The 24,254-nt window shown below is 38.0% G+C and overlaps 1 protein-coding gene and 1 non-coding gene across 2 annotated transcripts; both read left to right on the top strand.

Moving 5' to 3' along the window:
• Positions 1-12,262: 12,262 nt before the first annotated feature.
• LOC104223366 (protein PELPK2-like) lies at positions 12,263-12,634 on the top strand. The gene has a single exon (XM_009774794.1). It carries the CDS (start codon positions 12,263-12,265, stop codon positions 12,632-12,634), a length of 372 nt encoding a protein of 123 aa, XP_009773096.1.
• Positions 12,635-13,709: 1,075 nt separating this feature from the next.
• On the top strand, positions 13,710-13,791 carry TRNAS-GCU (transfer RNA serine (anticodon GCU)). The gene has a single exon. It is a non-coding gene; the product is annotated as a tRNA-Ser (tRNA).
• Positions 13,792-24,254: the final 10,463 nt, after the last annotated feature.

Genomic DNA, 24,254 nt, shown 5'->3' on the forward strand with positions numbered 1-24,254 from the left:
CGTATCCTTTACAATAATAATAGAGCTTACTATTTATAGTTGTACCTAGGGAGCAAGGTCCTAGGATCAAGCCTCTCTTTAATGTCAATTATGAGAGTCATTGAATAATGCGTAATGACAGGCAGTGAATGTCATATTCCTTGTAACAGGTTGTATACTTAATGTTGTAGAATATTCCTCGGTAAATACTACCGGGTGGCAAGCATTTACTTCATCTTTATGAGTATATATTGTTCTCTCTAGTAACAGACGGGATCGTTGCCTTCGGATTAAACTATCTTCTGTCCTCAGCTCCACGTGTCACTTCCTCATTCGATCATTTAATATAAACATATTGTACCCTATACAGATAGTCCCCCGGTTTTCCAGTGGCATAACTTTGTATCACCGAAAAGTTGGTAGAAACATCCTCTTTGGCGGAAAATTCACTGACCCCCTCTGAAAAGTTTCTGACAATTGATTAGGCGCACGTTTCTCCGCATTTAATACCCTGAAAATACGTCATCTCACGATTTAGCATCACTTTTGCCGGTTATCGAGGTAATTATGGTAACAAGTTTAGCCACTTATACCTTTACTTATATGCATCAACCTCCTTCATTTACACTTCATAATACTCTATATTTTCTCAAACTTTCTTTACTTAACTCATACTTCGTCCTTAACCTTTTTTTAACTTTCTTCTTTTGAGAGAAAACCTTCATTCTGATAAAAAATGGCATCTTCTTCCAGAAACCCTAGTTCTTCAAAGAACAAAGGTAAAGTTGATGATGCTCCTCCCCCTATGGTGAGTCCCATCATCCTAAAGAATCTAGTTACTACCAAAGATTTTAAAGAGAAGTATCCTTCTGCTCACCCTCATACGTTAGTTGTTAGCATATACTCCTCTTCCATTCATCCTTCCAGTATCCCTGTTGTGAAGGAAGACTGCCACTATCAAGATTTGGACATTATCGTTCCCAACCTGGCGGAGCAGATAACCTTACCCAAGAAGGGTTTTATGTACTTTTTCACGTATCTTTACTTTGGGAGCATTTTCTTTAAGTGGAGAGCTTGACTCCGTCATCATGGAGTTCTGCCTCCGCTACCAAGTATTCTTGGCACAAATAAGTCCTTCCGTCTGGAGGAAAATCGTTTGTCTTCGGCGCCTGTGCCAGGAGACGGGAGAAGAGTTATCCCTAGCTCAAGCTCTGAACCTCTATTCCCCCAAGATCTTCTGCGGGGGAATGATAAATTTCAGTAAGCATGGTCACCATTCTCTGCTATCCAGCATTGATGATGACAACGACCGTAGGTGGATGGAATGGTTCATTTCAGTCATCACCAGTGACATCATCCCGGCCATGGCTCCAGCCTTTCCAGAATTATGGAACCGTACTCGTAAGTCTACCATTAATTCTTTTCTTCCATTAACGATCATTTTACATTGTTATTGACCCTTCTTCTTTTTCTTATTTCAGCGACTCGGTGGGTTCCACCTAGGTTTGAAGGCTTGGACCAATGGGTCCAGAAAATTTTGGACGTCACTACGCCCGAAACCCGTACGTAGAAAAAATTGTCCCTTAAATACAGGTGGAAGGCCAAAAATCATGGTAAGTAAAATTCATCTTGTTTTTACCTTTTCATATAAAGAGGTTGTTTGACCCTTCACTTCTGTTGAATTCAGGTCTATCCTAAGGCTCAGTCGTCATCCCCGAGGAGGATGTTTTGGCTAATCTTGTAGATGCGGCGAGGCTACTGCAGGAGGATTTTACACAGACAAGTGTCTCTGGGCCTTCTTCTGGTGCGAGTGCTTCTTCTCGAAGTCCCCGGCCGGAGAACAAACAACCAAAGAGAAGACGCTCCTCCACGGCCAGGTGAAAGAATAAGAGGGCGAAGAATACCACTCTTGAGTCGTGTCCGGAAGTTATGGTGACGAGCCCCCCGCTCGGGCCGGCCATAGACACCATGATGATTGACGATGATGGGGAAGCCAGCAAGGAGGGGGCTTCTCTACATAGAAGACGACGACCTTCCTCAGCTCAACAGACTGCTCAATCTGTTGAGTTATTTACACCAATCGAAGACGATGCCTCGGCGCTCTGGGGAGTTTGATATGGTGGAAATGCCAACTCTCGTTTCCAAATCCTAGTCACTGCGCACGGTACAATGAGGCTGAGTATGGGGTCCTTGTCATCTTCGGTTGACGAGCAACCAACAACCAGCACTATGTTTGTCACAACCATTTCTCGTCCTTCAACGCCATCAGTTTCACCTCCTTCTTCACCAACTCTTTCTTTACCACCAGCAACTACTACATCATCTCCATCGGTCGCATATGTCCGAGAAGAGGATGTTCCTCTCCCCCAGTCCACAGTTTATGGGAACTTTGGGCAAAATTACGTTGCCCCCTCAAAAGATCCGCAAAGGAGGAGGAGCATTACTCTTTCGGTCTCTACCGGATACAATATGCTGTCCCGGCCGGTGGAACTTGCTAACTATCTAAAGACTTTGGCTTCAGAAAAAAGATCGAGAAAAGATACAAGCTCTCTCGGGAGAGTATTTTTTGAACAATGCTATGCACAACGCCACAACGGTATATTCTTTATTTCCTTCATTATCTCTTCTATCTTTGATATAGTAGTATTTTGAGTCTGCCTTTTTTGTTTCGCATGCCAATTTTCTTGCTTCTGAGGGCCTCCAAAGGTTGATTCAAGATAAGGAGGAACTTACCTCCGAGCAAGATCAACTTTTGGCCAGTAGGACCAAACTACTGCTCGCCTCTCCGAACTGGAAGCTAAAGCTGTTGAGGCTGTTGCGAGCAAGAAGTAGAGATCATTAGCCAAGAGATTGCCCCGCTCAGGGTTCAATTTGAAGAGACTAAGGCCAAATGGGCTGATGTCCATAGTATCATTCTTGATGCATCTGATCGCGAGGCTGCCTCCGCTAAAAGATTAAATAATTTGGAGAAGTCCTTGAACTCCAAAACTGAAGGGCTTGCTACTATTGGGGTGAAATATGCCCAATTGGAGGAGAAATATAAGAAGACTATTGAGCATAATATACTTTTTAGCTCTACTGTCCGTGATCTCGATGTTAGCCTCCGGTCTATTAGATCCGTGCGGGAAAATCCTTCTGTCGAGATCGACCAAGTTAAAGAAGAACTCAAGCACCGAACGGCTTCCCTCGTTGTTGAAAAAACATATGTTATATACAGCATGAGGAAAAACCTTGGAAGAGGCTAAAGCGGGTGTTATTGACTTTGATGCCGAAATCACTAAAGCCCGTGAGTTGGAGTCAACTGCTAAAAGGAGTCTTCCAGCTAGGCCTGATACTACCGATTCTTCTGGTTCTGGTTTCGAATTCTCGGAAACTGAAGAGGAATCGGAAGGTGATGATGCTGAAGGTCAAAATGACGAAGGACAAGACATCGAGCCAACGGCGGATCTACCCACTTCTCTTGGGGTCGCGGATGTTTCTCTTCCTCCGGGTTCTGGAGATGCAGTAGCTTAGCTTTTGATTTCTTTTTCCAACTTTTTTACTTGTGTCGTTTGGCACATTCGTTGTAAATAAAAACACTTTTTGCTCAAGTATTGCATGATTTTTCCTTTCTACTTACTTGAGTTTAAACATTTATGCAAGTTTAATCTTTGCGTCCTTTTCCTTTTATGTGTTTTACGCAAGTTTTACTATTTGCGTCTGATTATGCAAGACTATGGGTGTATTTTTCCCCAAAAGCGTTTGGATTTCGGGCACAAGTTCTTCTAAAATCAACCCTTTATCGTGAGGGTTTTCATAAGAGATGGCCCTCTTATATTTATGGTGCTCTTGAAGAGGACGTCTCTTGTTCATTACAGCACTAGCATTTGAAGTACTTGTTTAACTTTCAAATGACAAAATCAATTCATCATTTAGACAAGAAACAGGATAGAAATAAATGGATTTTACTTTATTCATCCCATTTTTAAAAGTATATAAGCATTTGTTGTGCTAAAAGAAATTGACATTTCTTGTGGCTAACTTGTACAACTTGTTTCTACTGTACTGGTCGCGCAGTCCCCGGTACCAATAATATAACTATGTTTTCGGGTTTTGTATTTCAGTTGAAGTCCCAATCGTTACTGTCGTATCCTCGTATCATCCCCCCTCCAGGGTTCGAATGCGAGGAATGTGAATTTGAATATTGGAAGTTTAACACCTTCGAGGATTCCACTAATGAATTGCTAGATAATTTTCAGTTTGGTAACAAACTTCACTTCCCCTTAGGAATTTATGCTATCAAGCCAAAGAATATCTAACAATCCCCTATTGTCTTGCACTTGTGAGCAGTCGGGTAATCTTTGTTCGATAGCAAACTTGACTTTTCGGTGGGAACTTTGCTACCGAGCAAAAGATTATCTAACTGCTCCGGAGTGGTTCTTCACTTGTATGCCTTGTTATTAAAAGGTTTTATTGTTGCTGTTGAGAATTCATTCGTAGCATGCTTTACGTTACTGTCTCATTAAAAACCTTTCCAGAAAAAACCCAATTGGGACAAAAACTGGATGAAGGAAAAAAGAGTTAAAACTCGGTAGCGGCCTTCCTATGTTGGACCTAGCTTTCCTGCATCGAATTCCTAAGTGTTTTGAGTTGCTTTCCTTAAAATCAAGTCTCCCACTTTGAAATAACGGAGGTCTTCGATTGTAATATCTTTCTATTCTCTGTTTTTAAGTTGTCATCCTTATATGCGCCAAGTCCCTGCGTTCATCAAGCAGCTCCAAATTGACCAACATTACTTTATTGTTTGCTTCTGCATTTGCCTGGAAGTATCTCAAGGTAAGGTCCCCTACTTTCACGAGATCAAGGCTTCTGCTCCGTACACAAGTCAGAAAGGACTTTCTCTCGTGCTTGATTTGGCTATTGTTCGGTACACCCATAATACACCGTACAGCTTCTCATGCCGTTTGCCTTTAGCTGCTTCCAATCTTTTTTTGAGATTTTGTATAATCACTTTGTTTGTTGATTCCACTTGACCATTTGTACTCAGATGATCGGTCAAATATGTGATTCTTTTGATTTTCAAGTCTTCAAGGAACTTTATGACCTTTTCGCCTATTAATTATGGCCCGTTGTCACAGGTTATTTCTTTTGATATCCAAATCTGCAAATTATATTCTCTTACAAGAAATCCACCACTTCACGTTCACCAATCTTTTGATAAGGACCTGTTTCAACTCACTTAGAAAAATAGTCAGTTAAAATCAAAAGAAACCTTACCTTACCAGTAGTCGGGGAAAGTGGTCCGACGATATCCATTTCCCACTTCATGAATGGCCATGGAGACAAAACTGAATGCGATGGTTCTGCTGGTTGATGTACCAATAGTGCGTAGCATTGACACTTATCTCATTTTTTGAACAAAAGCTATGGCGTCTTCTTCCATTCAGGGTCAATAGTATCCTGCCCTTACCAATTTTAGTACAAATTCCACAGATCCCTTCGTGGACTTCTTGCATAACATAATGAGTTTCGGAGGCTCCCAAACATCGGGCCAGTGAGCCTTGGAAATATTTCCTGTACAATAGGGTCCAAACTCCTGATGTCGATTCTGATATCATCACTACTTCTTTGGTAGCCAAAGGTAAGAGTGTCGGACTGAAATCGGCCACAAAGTCGGTCAAAACTTGTGACTTAATCGCAATCATAAGTTTATATTCTATGTCAAATTCACTCATTTCGCTGGCCCATTTGGCCAGCCTAACCGAAAGCTCGAGTTTATGAAGGATGTTCCGCAGGGGAAAGGTGGTCTCCACAACTATCGGGTGACATTAGAAATAAGGCCTTAGCTTCCGAGCGGCAACTACGAGGGCTAAGGCTAACTTCTCCAAATGTGGGTAGCGAGTTTCTACTCTCGTTAAAATTCTACTAATGTAATAAAAGGGAGATTGTGTACCTTCTTCCTCACGAACTAAAACGGCACTTACCGCTACCTCCGAGACTGCTAGGTAAACTAACAGTTTTTTACCTTCCTCCGGCTTTGATAACAACGGAGGACTTGATAAGTACCTTTCCAAATCTCTCAAAGCCTGCTGACATTCCGAGGTCTATTCAAAGTTGTTCTTCTTTTTAAGTGACGAGAAGAAGTGATGGCATTTCTCTGAAGACCGGGAAATGAACCTGCTCAAAGTGGCCAATCTCCCTTTGAGCCTTTGAACCTCTTTTACGCTTGATAGCTGGTCCGGGATTTCTTCGATGGCTTTGATTTTATTGGGGTTAACCTCAATCCCCCTTTGTGATACTAGAAATCCCAGAAACTTACTGGAGCTGACCCCAAACACACACTTCTTGGGGTTAAGCTTCAAATTATGCTTCCTTAGGATGTCAAAAGTTTCTTACAAGTGTTTAAGATGACACCTGCATTCAAAGACTTTACAAGCATATCGTCTATATAAACTTCTATGGTTTTCCCTATCTAGTTTCAAATATCTTGTTTACGAGCCACTAATAAGTGGCTCCGGTGTTCTTTAGCCCGAATGGTATCACTTTATAGCAATATGTTCCAAAATTCCTTATGAATGAAGTTTTTTCCTGATCTTCTAGGTTCATCTTAATTTGGTTGTACCCGGAGTAAGCATTGAGGAAACTCATTAACCCATGTTCGGCCGTTGCATCAATCATTTGATTAATGTTCGGCAATGGGAATGAGTCATTTGGGCACGCTTTATTTAAGCCCTTATAGTCTACGCACATACGAAATTTATTATTCTTTTTTGGAACTACTACTACGTTAGTTAGTCAGTCTGGATACTTTACCTCTTAGATTGAACCGATATCATGTAGTTGAGTTACCTCTTCTTTGACATATTTGTTTCTGGCCTCAGCAATAGGACGTTTATTCTGTCTTACCGGAAGGATGTGGGATCCAAGATTAGCTTGTGTACGTCACTTCTGGCGGGATACATGTCATATCCGCATGCGACCATGCAAAATAATCGGCGTTAAATTTAAGAAATTCAATAAATCCATACCTTAGTTCGGGGTGCAGTCCTATCCCCAAGTGGAATTTTCTCTCCAAGAATTTTTCGAATAATGGGACATGCTCAAGCTCTTACGCTGTGGATTTTATTATATCCGTCTCTTTTGGTACTTGGAAATACCTTGGTACTTGATAAGATACCGACACCTCTTCCCTCTAGTTGACCTCGTTTGACTGGGGAGCAGGCGTCGGTTCCTGAAATTGCTATGCTACATGCTCCTTCCCTTTGCTACTGGAGACCAAAATTGCATTCATCTCCCTTGTCATCGGTTGGTCACCTCTTATTTGTTTAATCCCCTCGGGAGTTGGGAATTTCAGTAACTGGTGATATGTCGATGGCACAACCTTCATCTCGTGCAACCATGGTCTTCCTAAGATAATATTGTAGCTTATATCACCATCAACCACCTCGAAAAGGGTTGTCTCCATCACCCCTTCGGCATTCGTGGGCAGCAGGATCTCTCCTCGGGTTTTCACGCTTGCTAGGTTAAACCCGGCAAGGAGTTTTGTGGCCGAAATGATGCTTTTGGTGAACTTGTCTTGCTCCAATACCCTCCATTGTATAATATTAGCCGAACTCCCTGGATCCACCAGAACACGTTTGATTTTAAAATCAAATACATTTAAAGAGATTACTAATGCATCATTGTGCGGTAGCAACAATCCATATGCGTCCTCCTCCGTAAATGTGATGTCGTCTTCAGCGACTTTGCGGAGTCTTTTGTTGGCGACTTTGCGAAGTCTCTTGTTGTGGGTTATTAAGACCTTCGTCTTTTTTGCCACTGAGAATGCAACCCCGTTAATCTCGTTCACCCCGAAAATCATGTGATCGTCAGGCGAGGGAATTTTCTCCTTCTTTCGAGGGCTCCGTGTTGTCACAATTGCGACCGTAATTGTTTTTAGCCCGGTCACTTAGGAATTCCTTAAGATGGCCATTTTTCAGCAGTGTCGCTACCTCTTCACGCAAATGGCGGAAGTCCCCAGTCCGGTGACCATTCGTCTCGTGGTATTCGCACCACAAATTAGGATCCCTCTGGCTAGGATCGGATCTCATTGGCTTCAGGAATCGTGTTTCTTTAATGTTCCTCATAGCCGATACCAACTCTACTACAGTGACGTTGAAGTTATATTCCAAAAGTATCTCGAGAACCTAACGTTTCCTTATCCTACAATGACTTGTTGTTCCGGCCGCGATCAATTCTTCTATCAGTAATGAACCTATCCACCGATCGGAAACCTTTGTCGCATCCTTCCGCCCGTTCATAGGGCAAAAAATGTATCCTTAAAGACCATTGATCTGTGTCGAAATCATCTTTTGATTTCTCTTTATTCTTCTCCCGACCATTAAGCGGCGCCGAGAAATCGAGCTAATCATCCTCAATCCTTATCTTTGACTCGTACCGCTTATGAACATCCGCCCAAGTTGTCGCTTGGAACTCGAGCAAGATTTCTTTCGACTTCCGAGAAGCATCGAAACTCCTCAGATTTAAATCTTTGGTGAATGCTTTAGCTGCCCATTCATATGGAACGACCGGTAGCAACATCCTTTACTTCTAGAATTGGGTTACAAATTCCCGCAACAACTCAGACTCTCTTTGTGCAATCCTGAAAATATCGGCCTTTCGGGCTTGCACCTTTCTGGCCCCAACATATGTTTGAATGAAAGAATCCACGAGCATCTCGAAGGAGTCTATGGAATGCTCGGGAAAAAAGCGAATACCACATCAAAGCTCTTTTTGTGAGAGTCTCTCCAAATTTCTTCAACAAATTTGATTCAATCTCGTGGGGAGCTAAATCGTTCCCCTTCACCGCCCTTGTATAAGTGGTGATATGCTCCTGAGGATCTGAAGTCCCATCATATTTTGGGACGTCATGCATTTTAAAATGCTTCAGGATTAATTCTGGTGCCGCGCTTGGCTTGTACAGAAATTGAGTGTACTTCTTTGAGTCCGGCCCTTTCAGCTGGTGGTACGCCCGGAACTTGGTCCATGCGGGCATTCACTTCCCCCATAAACCGTATGAGTTTTTTTTAAGGGATCGCTCTCGTTGTTGTGACTAGATCCGCTTCCTCCGGACCCATCTAAGCCGACTTCACCCCTCGGTGCATTATTGTCGACCCTTTGCATTGCTTGATTTGCGGGAGCACCGGGAGGAACTGGACCTCATCCATTTTCGTTATTGGAAGCACCCAATAATGCCTACTTCAGTTTTATCATAACCTTATCCTGTCGTGTTGCTCCTACAACGGCCTCTTGTTGCGCCTACAACACCCTCGTCGCTTCGACGACGTGCTCTTCTTCAACATCATCAGGAGTCTCCTCTCGAACATGTTGCAGGTACCGCCTTTCGTGGACCGGTGTGGCCTCGTTCCCCTCACTGCGAGTATCGCTGATTGAATCCTCGTGCTGAGGCTGATTTCCTTGGGCCTCAAGGTTGTGTGTGTTGTTAACACCATTATCTATATTTTTATGATTTTTTGCTAAGAAAAGATAATCAAACACTTTAGTAAAGGAGGCAAGGACTAACTTAATTACACAACTGTCTTAGCCCCACAGTGGGCGTCAAACTGTTTACCCGTAAAACTGTACAGTTGAATTTATATATAGTTTATAGATACGTGAATTAATTTGATCCTTAAAAAATAGATGAATTAGATAAAAATGTAATACTTAGCCTTGAGATGGAGATAACAGCAGAAATAGTAATTCCAAAAGCAGGGGTTCCGGGCAGAAAAGTAATGATACCAGTAAACAAGACGATAAAATTATATTAAGCTTTGAATAGAGTGTAGTTTATGTTTGCCAGAAAATTTGTGTTCTTTACAATGATAATAGAACTCACTATTTATAGTTGTACCTTGGGAGCAAGGTCCTAGAATCAAGCTCCTCTTTAATGTCAATGAGGGTCATTGAAGAATGTGTAACGGCAGGCAGTGAATGCCATATTGCTTGTAACGGGCCGTGTACTTAATGCTATAGAATATTCCTCATTAAATGCTATCGGGTGGCAGACATTTACTTCATCTTTATGAGTATCATTCTCTCAGGTAACAGATGGGATCCTTGCCTTCGGATTCAACTATCTTCTGTCTTCGGCTCCACGTGTCACTTCCTCATGCGATCATTTAATATAAACATATTTTACCCTATACAATGGATAGCAGTAAAATTTGTCTATGAGCTTGCTCGCATTACCATGTCCCAACTTCCGAGCCTCGATAAATAACGAGGATTGTAATAAGTTGATGATCAGGGACGGAGCTAGCCCTTCCGATACGAGTTTGGCTAAACCCAATAATTTTTGTCTTGTATTTATTTTAAAATATCATTGAATTATCTACAAATTGTCAATTTAGAACTTAGTAACTTAAAAGAAATTGAATACTGAACCTGTAAGTTTCAAATCTTGGCTCTGCTTCTGCTAATGATAAACTCTCGCAATAGAGGTTTCACTGGAACGTGCTCAGCCTTGTAGTAGTTGCTTTAAGCAAACGGGAGTTGACCACCCACCCCCACCCCCCGAACTTGGTTCCCTTTTAATTGCTTAAGAAAGAAATCAAACTGAGGAGATTAGAGGAGCAGGATAACAATATCATTCTTTTCAAGGCAGAAGGGTACCAAACAATTAATTTAGCATGAGTAAATTTTCAAATCCTTCGAATTAATGCAGATTTAGATAAAGGTATGGCTTAATAGGAGAAAAAAATTTATATAAATAAAATATGTTAGTCGGAAATAGGTTTTAGACTTGATAGAGAACTTCTAAGATAATATTGTTGTTGTTGTTATTATTATTATTATTATTATTATTATTATTATTATTATTATTATTATTATTACTACTACTACTACTACGACTACTACTATTATTACTATTATTATTACTTATATTTATTTATTTATTTTGTTTTTTACTTCCACTTTTGTTTTAGTTTGATAATGATAATGAGCGAATTGAGCTTAAAAAAAGAACCGAGAATTCATTATATAGACCCTAATTTGTTTGAGATTGAGCTATTGTTATTGTTGTTATTGTTTTATGTTTAGATGGTCAAATCTGATAAATTCGAATTCATTTTCAGTTTTTACTACTTCCTAAAAGGTAAAGAACCCAAACATTTGATTAATAATCTAATAGGAATAATTCTTATAATGAGATTAATATTACTATTATTCTTTAGCTCCCTAACAAGCATGTCATTTCTTCGGAGGACAACATTAAACATGGAAATGTGTTAGGCTTCACAGTATTGTTGAGCTGACTAATTATTTATTCGAGCATTATTAGGCAAGCATGTCCAAGGTAGTTAGTTGAACAAAATTGGAAAGATCAATTATCAATTAACTGTCCTGTAGGAGAAAACTATAGGAAAACGTGAAACAGTTAACCATTTAATTAACATTTCATTCTGCTGTCTTTTTCTTTTCTTTATTAGTCATGCTACTCAAGAGGAAAAAAAATATGAATTCCTTAAAATGTTGTGTGTATGAACACAGTTGCAAGGTTACCATCCTATCAACCAATAAAGTATATTAGTTTAAAACTATAGAAAAGATTTTACGAACTAGTGTTGTATTAAATGTGTGAAGGGAGCCTTGGCATAACTGGTAAAGTTGTTGTCATGTGAGTTGCGATTAGGAGGTTATGGGCTGTGGCGGAGCCAGAATTTTTAGCAAGGAGTGTCAAAATATAAGAAATTAGATACACCAAAAAGTTAAGGGGAGTCAAAATATAGTAAATATACATAAAACAGAAAATTTTATCTAGCAATACAACTTTTCAGCGAAGGGGTGTCAATCAACACCCCTTGGTTGAATGTGGCTCCGCTACTTACGGGTTCGAGCCAAATAAATAGCATCTTGCAGAAATTCAACGTAAGGCTGTGTACTATAGATCCTTGTGATCCGCCCTTCCTTGAACCGCGCGCATAGCGGGAGCTTAGTGTACAGGGCTGTCCAATGTTGTATCAATTGTCTACCAAATATCGTTGATCTAAATTTCATATACGCATAACTACTTTCAGAAAACTTCTTGACTTAAAAGAAGTGCATGTTCCTCAAACCAACATGCGGGAAGATTAACTAATAACAATAGAGTACTTTTTAGAAGTTAAGAGTATATTTCACAACTAACATCTCACCAAATCGTCATAGTCCCCCAATAACTTCCCCTATATATACCCTTAGTTAGTACTAATAATCAAACTCAACTCAAAACACAACTTAACTTCCTTAGAAAATAAAGCTACAATATTGAGCAAAATTAACAATGGCTGCTTCCAGTTGCAACTGCTCAATCCTTTTCTTGATCATAGCATTATTGTCCTTATCAAGCATCACTACAAGTCGTGCTGCTCGTAGCCTAATGCAACTTCCAAACTTGCCTACAATCCCGTCATTGCCTCAGCCAACAATGCCGCAGTTGCCTAAAATTCCCAACTTTCCAACAGCAGCCACATTGCCACCATTGCCAACACTTCCAACAGCAACACCATTGCCTTCTTTGCCTACTTTGCCCTCTGTGCCAAAAATGACTCTACCACCAATGCCTGCCAATATTCCTATTCCCAACATGCCCTCACTTCCAAACATTCCCACAATTCCAACCATTCCTACACTTTCACCTCCTCCATCCAACTAATCTTGCAGCTCCACTAAATTTACTAATACTACTTGTTTTACCCTTATTTGTCTTTTTTCTTCTTTTTGAGCCGAGGGTTTCTCGGAAACAGCCTTTCTATCAATCCGAGGGGTACTGGGTTGTTGTTGTTGTGTAATTTCCAATGTTATTTGAGCTGATTGCGAGGTTTGTCTGAGTGTCATGTTTTGCCTGTGAAACAGCATTTGATGTAGTTCACTGTTGCTATTAATTATTTCCGTCTATTTCATTATACTATTCTAGAGCAAAGTTTCTTTCTTTATTTTTCTGAAAAATGATGTCAATCTGAAGCCAGATAGTACGGATAAAAGCAGACCATGAATCTACACAGGCATAAAAACTACTCCATTAGATAGCTTTACGCTCTTCTTTAAGTAAAAGCGATGGAGGTAACGGAGCTTAAATTAGAGAAACTGTAATGGCGCAAATTAAAAAGATACCGAAATAAAAGTTAAAGACAACAAAAAAAGTAGACTTTAGAAAATGTATATATGTACAAAGCCCTTTAACTTTAGAAAATGTATTTGGCCTTTAAATGGAGTAAGAGATCTATTACTCCCTCCGTTTCAATTTAGATGAGGTAGTTTGACTCGATATGGAGTTTAAGAAAAAAAATAGACTTTTGAAACTTGTGAGACCATGACAATTGTGTGGTTATAAAAGTTTCTCATTAAAATTAAAATTAAAAGTTTAAAGTTAAATTATTTTCAATTGTAGAAATTTATCATTCTTTTTATAGCAGACTAATAAGGAAAATACGTCATCTAAATTAAAACCGAGAGAGTAGTTGATAATAGTATGCTTTATTCATGTTAACTACCACTTTGATTTTACGTTGTATGCTTTTTCATGAAAGTGTTTAGCTTTTAAGAGATTTAATCGTCACTAGAACTTCTAATACTTTCTATTTTTAATAATTTAAATGGAGTAACATGGTGAGCGAGAATTTTATATGGCCGGCGCCAATTTGTCTGGGACTAAGGTAGTTGTTGTTGTCTGGACTATAACAATATATTAAGAATATCTTATTATTATAGTGTCACAACATAATCAACAAGTCGCTTTGGCCGAGTGGTTAAGGCGTGTGCCTGCTAAGTACATGGGGTTTCCCCGCGAGAGTTCGAATCTCTCAGGCGACGAACTTTTTTCTTGATTCATATTTGATCATTTTTAGCTACAGAAGAGTATTAACTCAGCCATAAATCTTTTCCGACTGCCACGTATGAATTCCGTTCCCTAATCTCTGAATTTAAAAGATCTGGATATATTTTTTTAGTCACAATCTACACGAAATTTAAAAACCAAAAGAGGAAAATTTGGATAGTTTTGCCCGAGCAACAAGCAGCTAAGCATGGTCAAATATGAATCTCTGGTTTTAAAGCTGATCTCTTTTGTCGATTCCTATGTATACAAGGACAGAATGCTAAAGAACATATTGTTAATTATGAGAATTTTTATTTTACTAGGTCTTTGACATCCTTTGGCAATTTCACAGTAACTTTTAATATTGAAATTTTGTTCAACGAAAGCAATGATGATTACCTACATTAGTACATTGTCAGTTAACAAGGTGTTTGACCAGTCTTAATCTGCATGCACTAACACCCAAATAATCTGCATGGCACTAGAACTTCAATGAATATTCACAGACCAATCTAAACTTGAGATAATCTTAGGGTGTAACAAATGTGAGACCCATTTAAATAAAAAAGAAATAAAAGAAAAAGAAAAAGAAGACAGCAGTTGGCTTAAACGTGCAATTTGCAAATCAAATTTTGCAAAAAACAAATCTGATTTGGAAAGATGCAAATATGATTTTAGAAAGCCAAATGTGGAAACTTTTCCTATAAATAGAAGCTTTCGTTCTTCATTTCAAACACACCAAAAACGAGAGAGAAGCAAAAAGTTGAGAATAATCCACAGATTGTAGTATGTGAGATAAATAGTGAGTGTGAGTAATAGAGTGTTATTTCTTTCAAAGTTGTAGTAGTCTCTTGGCACTACTAAGTTGTAATATTATAGTTGCAATATTGCTCCACTCGGGTATTGTATTTTACCCCGTTAAAGAATTTGGTGTCGTTGTTACTCTCTTGTGTTATTGTGATTTATAATGGATATTATTCCTGGGCGGGATATTATTTTTTATCCCAACAACGTGGCATCAGAGCCATGGCGAGAATGGTCCCCTGTCTTTTTAGTATCCATGTCTCACAAAAGATAATTATGAGAAATGGTGTCTACGTATGAAAGCCATTCTTGGCTCCCAAGATGTGTGGAAAATCGTAGACATAGGGTATGCAAAACCCGATAATGAGGAAGCTCTGCATCAAAATGAAAAAGAGGTCTTGGCAAAGACAAGGAAGAAGGATCAACATGCCCTCACGCTCATCCACCAATGTTTGGATGATGTCATGTTTGAGCAGGTGGCAGATGCTACCACCTCAAAAGAAGCTTGGGAGATTTTACAAAATTCTCTCCAAGGACTTGACAGGGTGAGGAAGGTAAAACTTCAAACTTTAAGGGCTGATTTTGAAGTTTTAAAAATGAAAGAATCTGAATGCATTTTGGATTATTGTTCAAAAGTGAAGGCTGTTGTGAATCAACTAAGAAGATACAAGGAGGACATAGAAGATGTCCGTGTGGTAGAAAAGATCCTTCGTACTTTAACACCTAAATTTAATTTTGTGGTGGGGGCTATTGAGGAGTCTAAAGATTTAGACTCTATGACGGTGGAGTAATTGGAGGTTTACATGCCCACGAAGAAAAGATCAAAAGGAGACAAGAAGTGCCAATGGAGCAACTTCTAAAAACTCAGGCAAACTTCAAGGATTATGGAGGTGAAAAAAGCTATCGAGGGAATGGACGAGGACGAGGTCGTGGTGGTCATGGAAGAGGAATAAGTAATGGTAACAACTTCAACAATGAAGTTAAAATCCACCAAACATTCAGAGGTCGTGCTCGTGGACAAAGAAGAGGAAGAGGACGTGACTATTACTAAGAAAATAATGGACAAAGGTATGACAAATCAAAAATTGAGTGTTATAATTGTCATAAATTTGGCCACTACTCTTGGGAATGTCATAGCAATTGTTGAAGAAAAGGCTAACCTCATTGATGACAAGAAAGAAGAAGATTAGTCAACATTATTGCTGGCACTCAAGGAAGAAGACAAGGATGATTGTAGCTCGTGGTATTTGGACAATGGAGTAAGCAATCATATGTATGGATGCAAAGAGAAGTTTGTGGAGATCAATAAAATGGTGAGAGGTAATGTATCCTTTGGAGATACCTCAAAGATTCAAATCAAAGGGATAGGTACGATTCTGATCTCATGTAAAGATGGTAGTCACAAGCTAATTCAAGATGTTTATTATGTGCCAAAATTAAAAAGTAATATTTTGAGTTTGGCCAACTTTTTGAAAAGGAGTATGGCATCCACCTGAAAAATATGCATATTTGGCTTAGAGATTCAAGTGGAATTCTAATTGCTAAAGCGCATATGGCAAAGAATAGATTATTTTCTCTGAATCTTAAAACAATTGATGCAAAGTGTTTGAAGGCTAATATGCAAGATGAATCATGGTGTTGGCACATGTGATTTGGGAACTTAAATTTTGAAGTGCTCAAAACAATGGGAGAAAAGAACATGGTACATGGGATACCATCAATCAGTCATCTCAATCAATTGTGTGAAGCTTGTCTTCTTGGAAAACATGCAAGGAGGAGTTTACCAAAGGATGCCATGTCAAGATCAACCAAACCGCTCCAGCTTGTTCACATTGATGTGTGTGGACCAATCAATCCACCTTCCTTTGATAAAAGTAAATACTTTCTACTCTTCATTAATGACTTTAGTAGAAAGACTTGGGTTTATTTTTTGAACCAAAAATCGGAAGCTTTTGCTGCTTTTAAAATTTTCAAAGTACTTGTGGAGAAATAAAGTGGCTATGAAATTAAAACTTTAAGGTCCGATAGAGGAGGCGAATTCACTTCAAAAGAATTTAATGACTTCTGTTAATCTCATGGAATTCGTCGCCCTCTAACGGTACCTTATTCACCCCAACAAAATAGAGTTGCAGAGAGAAAAAATCGAACAATTCTTAATATAGCTATATGTATGTTGAAAGCTAAAAGTATGCCCAAGGAATTTTGGGCCGAAGATGTTTCTTGTGCAGTTTATTTAAACAACAGGTCTCCAACAAGGAATGTTAGAGATCAAACCCCTCAAGAAGCATGGAGTGGAAGAAAGCCAAGTGTCAAGCACTTGAGAATCTTTGGGAGCATAGCCTATGGTCATGTGCCACATCAAGGGAGAGCAAAGCTTGACAATCGAAGTGTCAAGCATGTATTTGTTGGCTATGATACGAGTTCAAAAGGCTACAAGTTCTACAACCCAAACAGCGGTAAGGTGGTGGTGAGTCGTGATGTTGAATTTGATGAAGAATTAACATGGGATTGGGAAGCTCAGGAAGAAACTTCATATGATTTTCTTCCATGCTTTGGTGATAAAGAAGAACCATAGACCGTGGAACCTGTGCAAGATACAACTCCACCTTCTTAATGAATAGCCGCAAAGGACAAGGAGTATTCAAGAGCTGTATGAGGACACAAAAGAAGTTACTAATTTTGATTTTTTTATGTTATCTCTTTGCTGACAGTGAACCAATGAACTTTGATGAAGCTGTTACAAACAAAAGGTGGAGACAAGCCATGGAGGAGGAGATTAAGTCAATAGAGAAGAACAACACTTGGGATTTAACAACTCTTCCTAAGGGTCATCGAGCAATTAGAGTAAAATGGGCATACAAAATAAAGAAGAATGCTGATGGAGATGTGGAGAAATACAAAGCACAACTTGTGGCTAAAGGCTACAAGCAAAGGCAAGGCATTGACTATGAAGAAGTCTATGCACCTGTTGCCATCATGGAGACAATTCGTTTGTTGATCTCTTTGGCGGCGCAAATGAAGTAGAAGATCCATCAACTAGATGTCAAGTCAGTCTTCTTGAATGGCTATCTTGAAGAAGAAGTCTATGTTGAACAACCATTGGGTTTCGTGGTCAAAACCATAAAGATAAAGTGTTGCGGTTGAAGAAAGCTTTATATGGATTAAAGCAAGCCCCACGAGCATGGAATAGTTGCATCGACAAATATTTTCAAGACAATGGGTTTACTCGTTGTCTCCATGAATATGCTCTTTACCTTAAAGCTCATACTAATGGGGATATCTTGCTTGTTTGTCTTTATGTTGATGATCTTATTTTCACGGGTAATAACCCAAGTTTATTTGAAGCTTTTAAGAAAGATATGTCTCATGAGTTCGAGATGATGGACATATGGCTCATGTCATACTACTTGGGCCTAGAAATGAAGCAAATGGAGGATGAATTTTTTATCTCTCAAGAAAGCTATAAAAAAGAGATATTGAAGAAGTTCAACATGCTCGATTGCAACCCTGTGAATACGCCGATGGAGAGTGGGACAAAATTGTCCAAGTTTGATGAAGGAGGAAAAGTGGATCCCACATTTTTTAAAATTCTTGTGGGAAGTTTGAGGTACTTAACTTATACCAGGCTAGATATACTCTTTGCAGTTGGTGTAGTACGCCGCTTCATGGAAGCTCCTACCTCCATTCATTTGAAAGATGCTAGACGAATTCTTCGTTACCTAAAAGGTACATTGACTTTGGGCTATTTTATTATTCTTCTAGTGATTTCAACCTTATGGGATTTTGTGATAGTGATTATGCGGGAGATATTAATGATAGAAAAAGTACAACTGGTTTTGTATTTCTTGGGTGATTCTGTTATTTTCTGCAGTTCAAAGAAACAATCAATTGTTACTCTCTCGACTTGTGAAGCTCAATATATAGCAACAACATCTTGTACCTGTCATGCTATTTGGAAGAGAAGATTATTGAAGAAGCTGAATTTGCCACAAATTGAAGTTACAGAGATTTGTATTGACAATAAATTCGCACAGGCACTTGCCAAGAATCTGTTGTATCATGATCGAAGCAAGCATATAGATACAAGATATCACTTCATCAGAGAATGTATTGCCAAGAAGAAAGTCGAGCTCAAATATGTGAAGTCACATGATCAAGTTGCGGATATTTTTACCAAACCTCTCAAGTTTGATGACTTCCAGAGATTGAGATTAAAACTTAGAATGAAGAAGAAAAATCAAAATTAAGGGAGAGATTTGTGGGACCCATTTAAATAAAAAAATAAAAGAAAAAGAAAAAGAAGACAACAGTTGGCTTAAACGTGCAATTTGGAAATTAGATTTTGTAGAAGACAAATCTGATTTGGAAAGATGCAAATCTGATTTTAGAAAACCGAATCTGGAAACTTTTCCTATAAATAGAAGCTTTCGTTCTTCATTTCAAACACACCAAAAACGAGAGAGAAACAGAAAGCTGAGAGTAATCCACATATTGTAGTCTGTGAGATAAATAGTGATTGTGAGTAATATTGTAGTGAGGTGTTTAAAATAAGAATGTTATTTCTTTTAAAGTTGTAGTAGTCTCTTGGCACTACTAAGTTGTAATATTATAGTGGTAATATTGCTCCACTCGGGTATTGTATTTTACCCCGTTAAAAGATCCGATATCGTTGTTACTCTCTTATATTATTGTGATTTATCGTAGATATTATTCCTGGGCGGGATATTATTTTTTATCCCAACAACAAATACTTGGCAAAAGATAATAAACTCATCCCTAGTTTATACCAGATAAACTCACATGATATTTCTTCAATATCCAAAGAATATAACAATCACATTCTCACTATATTTTTGAATGGACATCATATAAATTTGAATTTTCGCATGTCATATATTATTAAAACAGTCCCATGGAAGTTCTGACTTACAGATGAATGAATATATGTCCAACTGAATGACGATAACTTATGATATACCTTAATTAGTCCAGGAGTAAGTCCAAATGTAATACATAAGGGCTAGGTTAAGATTGAATTTCTTTAACCATGAGAGAAGCTTTACAAAATGTGAAGAACAAGTGAAATGCTACTCCTGATCTCTGACAAAGCTTCTTTTATCAATATGTCCTTCTCAATTAGCATCAAATTTGTATGCCTAGCAAAAAATAGGGAAATCTTATTTTTCGTGTTATTTCTTAAATAAATAGAATCGGCAAAGCCATAAAGCTTCTCAACGTGGCTCCTTACTTCTCTATATATATTACACTATTACACTGCAATAGATCCCGGAGTATAAATTGTCTCTTGGTTAAAGAAAATCCGGCTGGCCTGTGGATGTCAAGCAACGATGCCACATGCACAAGTATATTGGACCGGTACATTATACTGGAACTCCAGTATATTATGTTAGAGTTCCAGTATACTTTTGCTGGAACTCCATTATAATATGCTGGAGTTCCAGTATACTTATGCTGGAGTATTTTCCGGATTTTGAACAATGTTTTCGTTCAGATTTATCTTTATATAAAAAATGCCTAAATTTCGGTTACTTTTGAAATTGTGGCTATTTTTGAATAACCACTTGTAAATCTAGCTATTTTTGAATTTCTGTTGGATCTAAATGCAACAGCCCAAGCCCATGGCATGTATTATCCGCTTTGGCCCAATAAACCTCACGAATTTGTGCCTTGGCATGCAACATTGTGTATATCTAGTAATATTTAATTATTAGAGGTTGAATATAATTTTAAAGAACCCCTTTTTTCTATTAATTCATTGAAGAACTTTTTTAACATCTAAGTCTCAACTATCTAGTTTCTGTAAGATATGGGAAAGGAAATTTTAAATTTAGAAGATGGCAAGGAAATGAATAGTGGCAATTCGAGTGTTGAACTGTTTGCATGTGGAAAAGTCAACATTGATAGAGGACTTCGATTTGTGACAACTGAGAGCAAGAGCTCATAGATGGAGAAAGAAAATTTAGTAATCCATAATCATTTTGTCAATCTATAGACATGGCATTGCACTATGGAAGACTTATGTCTCAATAAAAGGGGTGAGACTATGAAAGTGATTTAAACTGATATCAATAAGTAGTTAAGTTTGTATCATTTCCTCACAAGTATATAATTGTATCATACTCTTTAATGTAGAAAATTCTAAAGAAGTTTACCATTGCTCTACCCATGAACAATTGGGATCAATGCACTCAGCACCAACAAATGTTGGGGAGGAATAATTAATTACCTGAAATGTTAATTGTCTACTTGGAGTCAAAGACTTAAATAATATGAGTGCACTTGAAGAAAATAGAACCAAAATAAAACATTTACTTTTTCATCAGCAGACAACAAAACCAAACAGCTTACTTTGTCAACTACTTTTTTCCATTCCAAAGATAGTCCTATTACACTTCCCGGGAGACAAACCAACTTTTGACTAAGATATTCAAATAAATATTTTTTAGGCCATTTTGAAATGGGAGGTTGAAGTTTAATTTTTTTATCAACTAATACCTAAATGATCAAAATGGACAAATTAATCTAAACTAATCCTCAATATATATATATATATATATATATATATATATATATATATATATATATATATATAATATATATATATATTGGAGAAGTGAGATAGTACCATCTTCGGCAAGGAATAATACTTCGAGATCTTAATTAACGGAAGAAAAAATAATACTTGTGACATAAAACTGGATTTTTTAGCTTTCTGAACTGCCTACCTACTTTTCATCAAAATGATCCATAGTAGACATGTAGGTGTATTTTGCCAAGTCAAGTAGAAAATCAGTATGGAAGACTTGATATAGAAGAGGATCAAATAAGTAAACACAACCAACCTATAGCAGCTACAAAAGATAGATATTAGTGCCTGACTATTTAATCTTGTTGGAATAAATTGATCTGAGCTTTTACAGAAGAGAAATGATGATGAAGAAGAAGAACTAAGGCTGAAGTTCAAAGATAAGCAAATAGCGGACAAAACAAAGTTAGGACTTGGTCTTAATTTTGATTCTAATAAGCCACATGGGATACAACGTGGCTCATCTCAGCTGTTGAATATTGTAATGATAGATCAAATCTGGACCATTCAAAGGACACTCAGATTCTAGATGATTCTCACATGCACACAAGATGTCACCTGCCGAAGGAATAATTATGTGGTTATATTGTTAGACTTAGACTAGTAAAAATAGGACAAGTGTACAAAACTAATAGGTTATTCTTTTATTTCTTGTTTTCTTTTCTAGTAGTACATGTGTATAAATACATTGTCCTTTATACAGATTATTCATTCAGAAATACAGAAAATTTCTCAAATTCCTCTCTCAATTTTCTACATGGTATCAGAGCATTGGCTCTTCTTCTTCGTCTTCTTCATCTTCTTTTTCTTTCAGATTCTCTGATTCAATCATGTCTCCTATCTCGACGTTACTGAAACTCCACCCACACATACCTCTTCTTCAACAACATCAGGCAATGGAAACACCATTGATTCCACTCACCCTTACTTCCTTCATACTTCTGATGCACCAGGTATGATACTGGTGAACACACCATTTGATGGTTGTGGCTATGCTGGATGGAGCAGATCCATCTTGATCTCCCTTTCAGCCAAGAACAAATTGGGTTTCATTGATGGTTCATGCCCTATGCCATCTCCTGCAGACCCTACTTATCCAACCTGGAGCAGATGCAACCACATGGTGACCTCTTGGTTGTTGAATTTCCTCACCAAAGTCATTGCTGACAGTGTTCTATACTCAAAGACTGCTAAGGATCTTTGGTTAGATTTGGAGCACAGGTTTAGGCAACCTAATAGAGCCAAGTTATACCACCTGCAAAAAGAACTTGCTGATTTAGTACAAGGGTCAGTTGATATTGCTACTTATTTCACTAGAATGAAGCGACTATGGGATGAATTAGACACTCTCAACACTGATATGCAGTGCTCATGTAACTGTGATTGTGGTGGAAAGAAGAAAATGCAACAGTTTATGGAAGATGAAAGGCTCATTGAGTTCCTCGTGGGATTAAATGAGACCTATGGACTGACTAGAAGCAACATACTCATGGTTAAACCACTATCCTCAGTCAATCAAGCATACCCACTTCTCATGCAAGATGAGAATCAGAGGGAAATCCACGTCAGTTCTCAATTTCCAACAGATGGTGCTTCTTTCATGGTGAAAAACCAAGGAACTCAGAATTATCAGAATCCTGTAGGATCTCACTTCATTCCTCAGCAGAAGAATGGAAGCACTTCCTATAAAGGAAATCTTGGACACAGAGAAAAGAAAAACACATAGATGTGTTCCTACTGTAAGATGACTAATCACACAATTGATAACTGTTACAGACTTGTGGGATTCCCTGCTGATTTCAAATTTACTAAAAACAAAAGGATTCAAATTCTCCAAAGGGGAATTCAGCTGCTGTAGTGGAAGATACAGGGGAAATTCATAGCAACATGACAGAAGGACCTCAATTTTCTCAGAAGCTATCATCAGATCAATTCAGTCAATAGGTTAATCTCCTGAATCAAATACAAACAGGACAGGGTGCTCCTCATGAAGTTAATGCAAATTCTGTTGCTGGTATATTATTTACTAATTCTCCATTCTGCTATTCAGTTTCTAATTCTAACCTTTCCAACTCATGGATTATAGATTCAGGGGCAACTGAGCATATGTGTTTTAATGCCAACACATTCTTATTCTTAGTACCATTACCTGTTCTTCTAATGGTAAAATTACCTAACTCTTTTAGAGTAAAGGTTACTCATGCTGGGAGTGTTTCTATTTTTCCAGGTTTAGTTTTGGAAAATGTTCTTCACATTGCTAGTTTCAAGTATAACTTACTCTCAAAACAAGAACGATACTTGGCACAAAACTGTTGGATCTAAATGCAACAGCCCAAGCTCGTGGCACGTATTATCCGCTTTGGCCCAATAAATCTCACGGATTTGTGCCTTGGCATGCAATATTGTATATATCTAGTAATATTTAGTTATTAGAGGTTGAATATAAATTTAAAGAACCCTTTTTTTCTATTAATTCATTGAATAACTTCTTTTACATCTCAAGTCTCAACTATCTAGTTTTATTTCTGTAAGCTATGAGAAAGGAAATTTCAAATTTAGAAGATGGCAAGGAAATTGATAGTGGCAATTCGGGTGTTGAACTGTTTGCATAGTGGAAAAGTTAACATTGATAGAGGATTTCAATTTGTGACAACTGGGAGAAGGAGCTCGTAGATGGAGAAAGAAAATTTAGTAATCCATAATCATTTTGTCAATCTATAGACATGACATTGCACTATGGAAGACTTATGCCTCAATAAAAGGGGTGAGACTGTGAGAGTGATTAAACTGATATCAATAAGCAGTTAAGTTTGTATCATTTCCTCACAAGTATATAATTGTATCATGTAATTCTTTAATGTAGAAAATTCTAAAGAAGGTTAACATTGCTCTACCCATGAACAATTGGGATCAATGCACTCAACACCAGCAGATGTTGGGGAGGAATAATTAATTACAATTGTTTTGTTGGAATCAAAGATTTAAATAATATGAGTGCACTTGGAGGAAATAGAACAAAAAAAAAGCATTTACTTTTTTATCAGCAGA

The sequence above is a fragment of the Nicotiana sylvestris genome, chromosome 4 (assembly GCF_000393655.2).
Source record: "Nicotiana sylvestris chromosome 4, ASM39365v2, whole genome shotgun sequence".
In the NCBI taxonomy this organism is placed as follows: Eukaryota; Viridiplantae; Streptophyta; class Magnoliopsida; order Solanales; family Solanaceae; genus Nicotiana; species Nicotiana sylvestris.

Bases quoted from the DNA above. Each gene is read 5' to 3' on its own strand.
- LOC104223366 (XM_009774794.1), top strand. From the start codon at position 12,263: ATGGCTGCTTCCAGTTGCAACTGCTCAATCCTTTTCTTGATCATAGCA.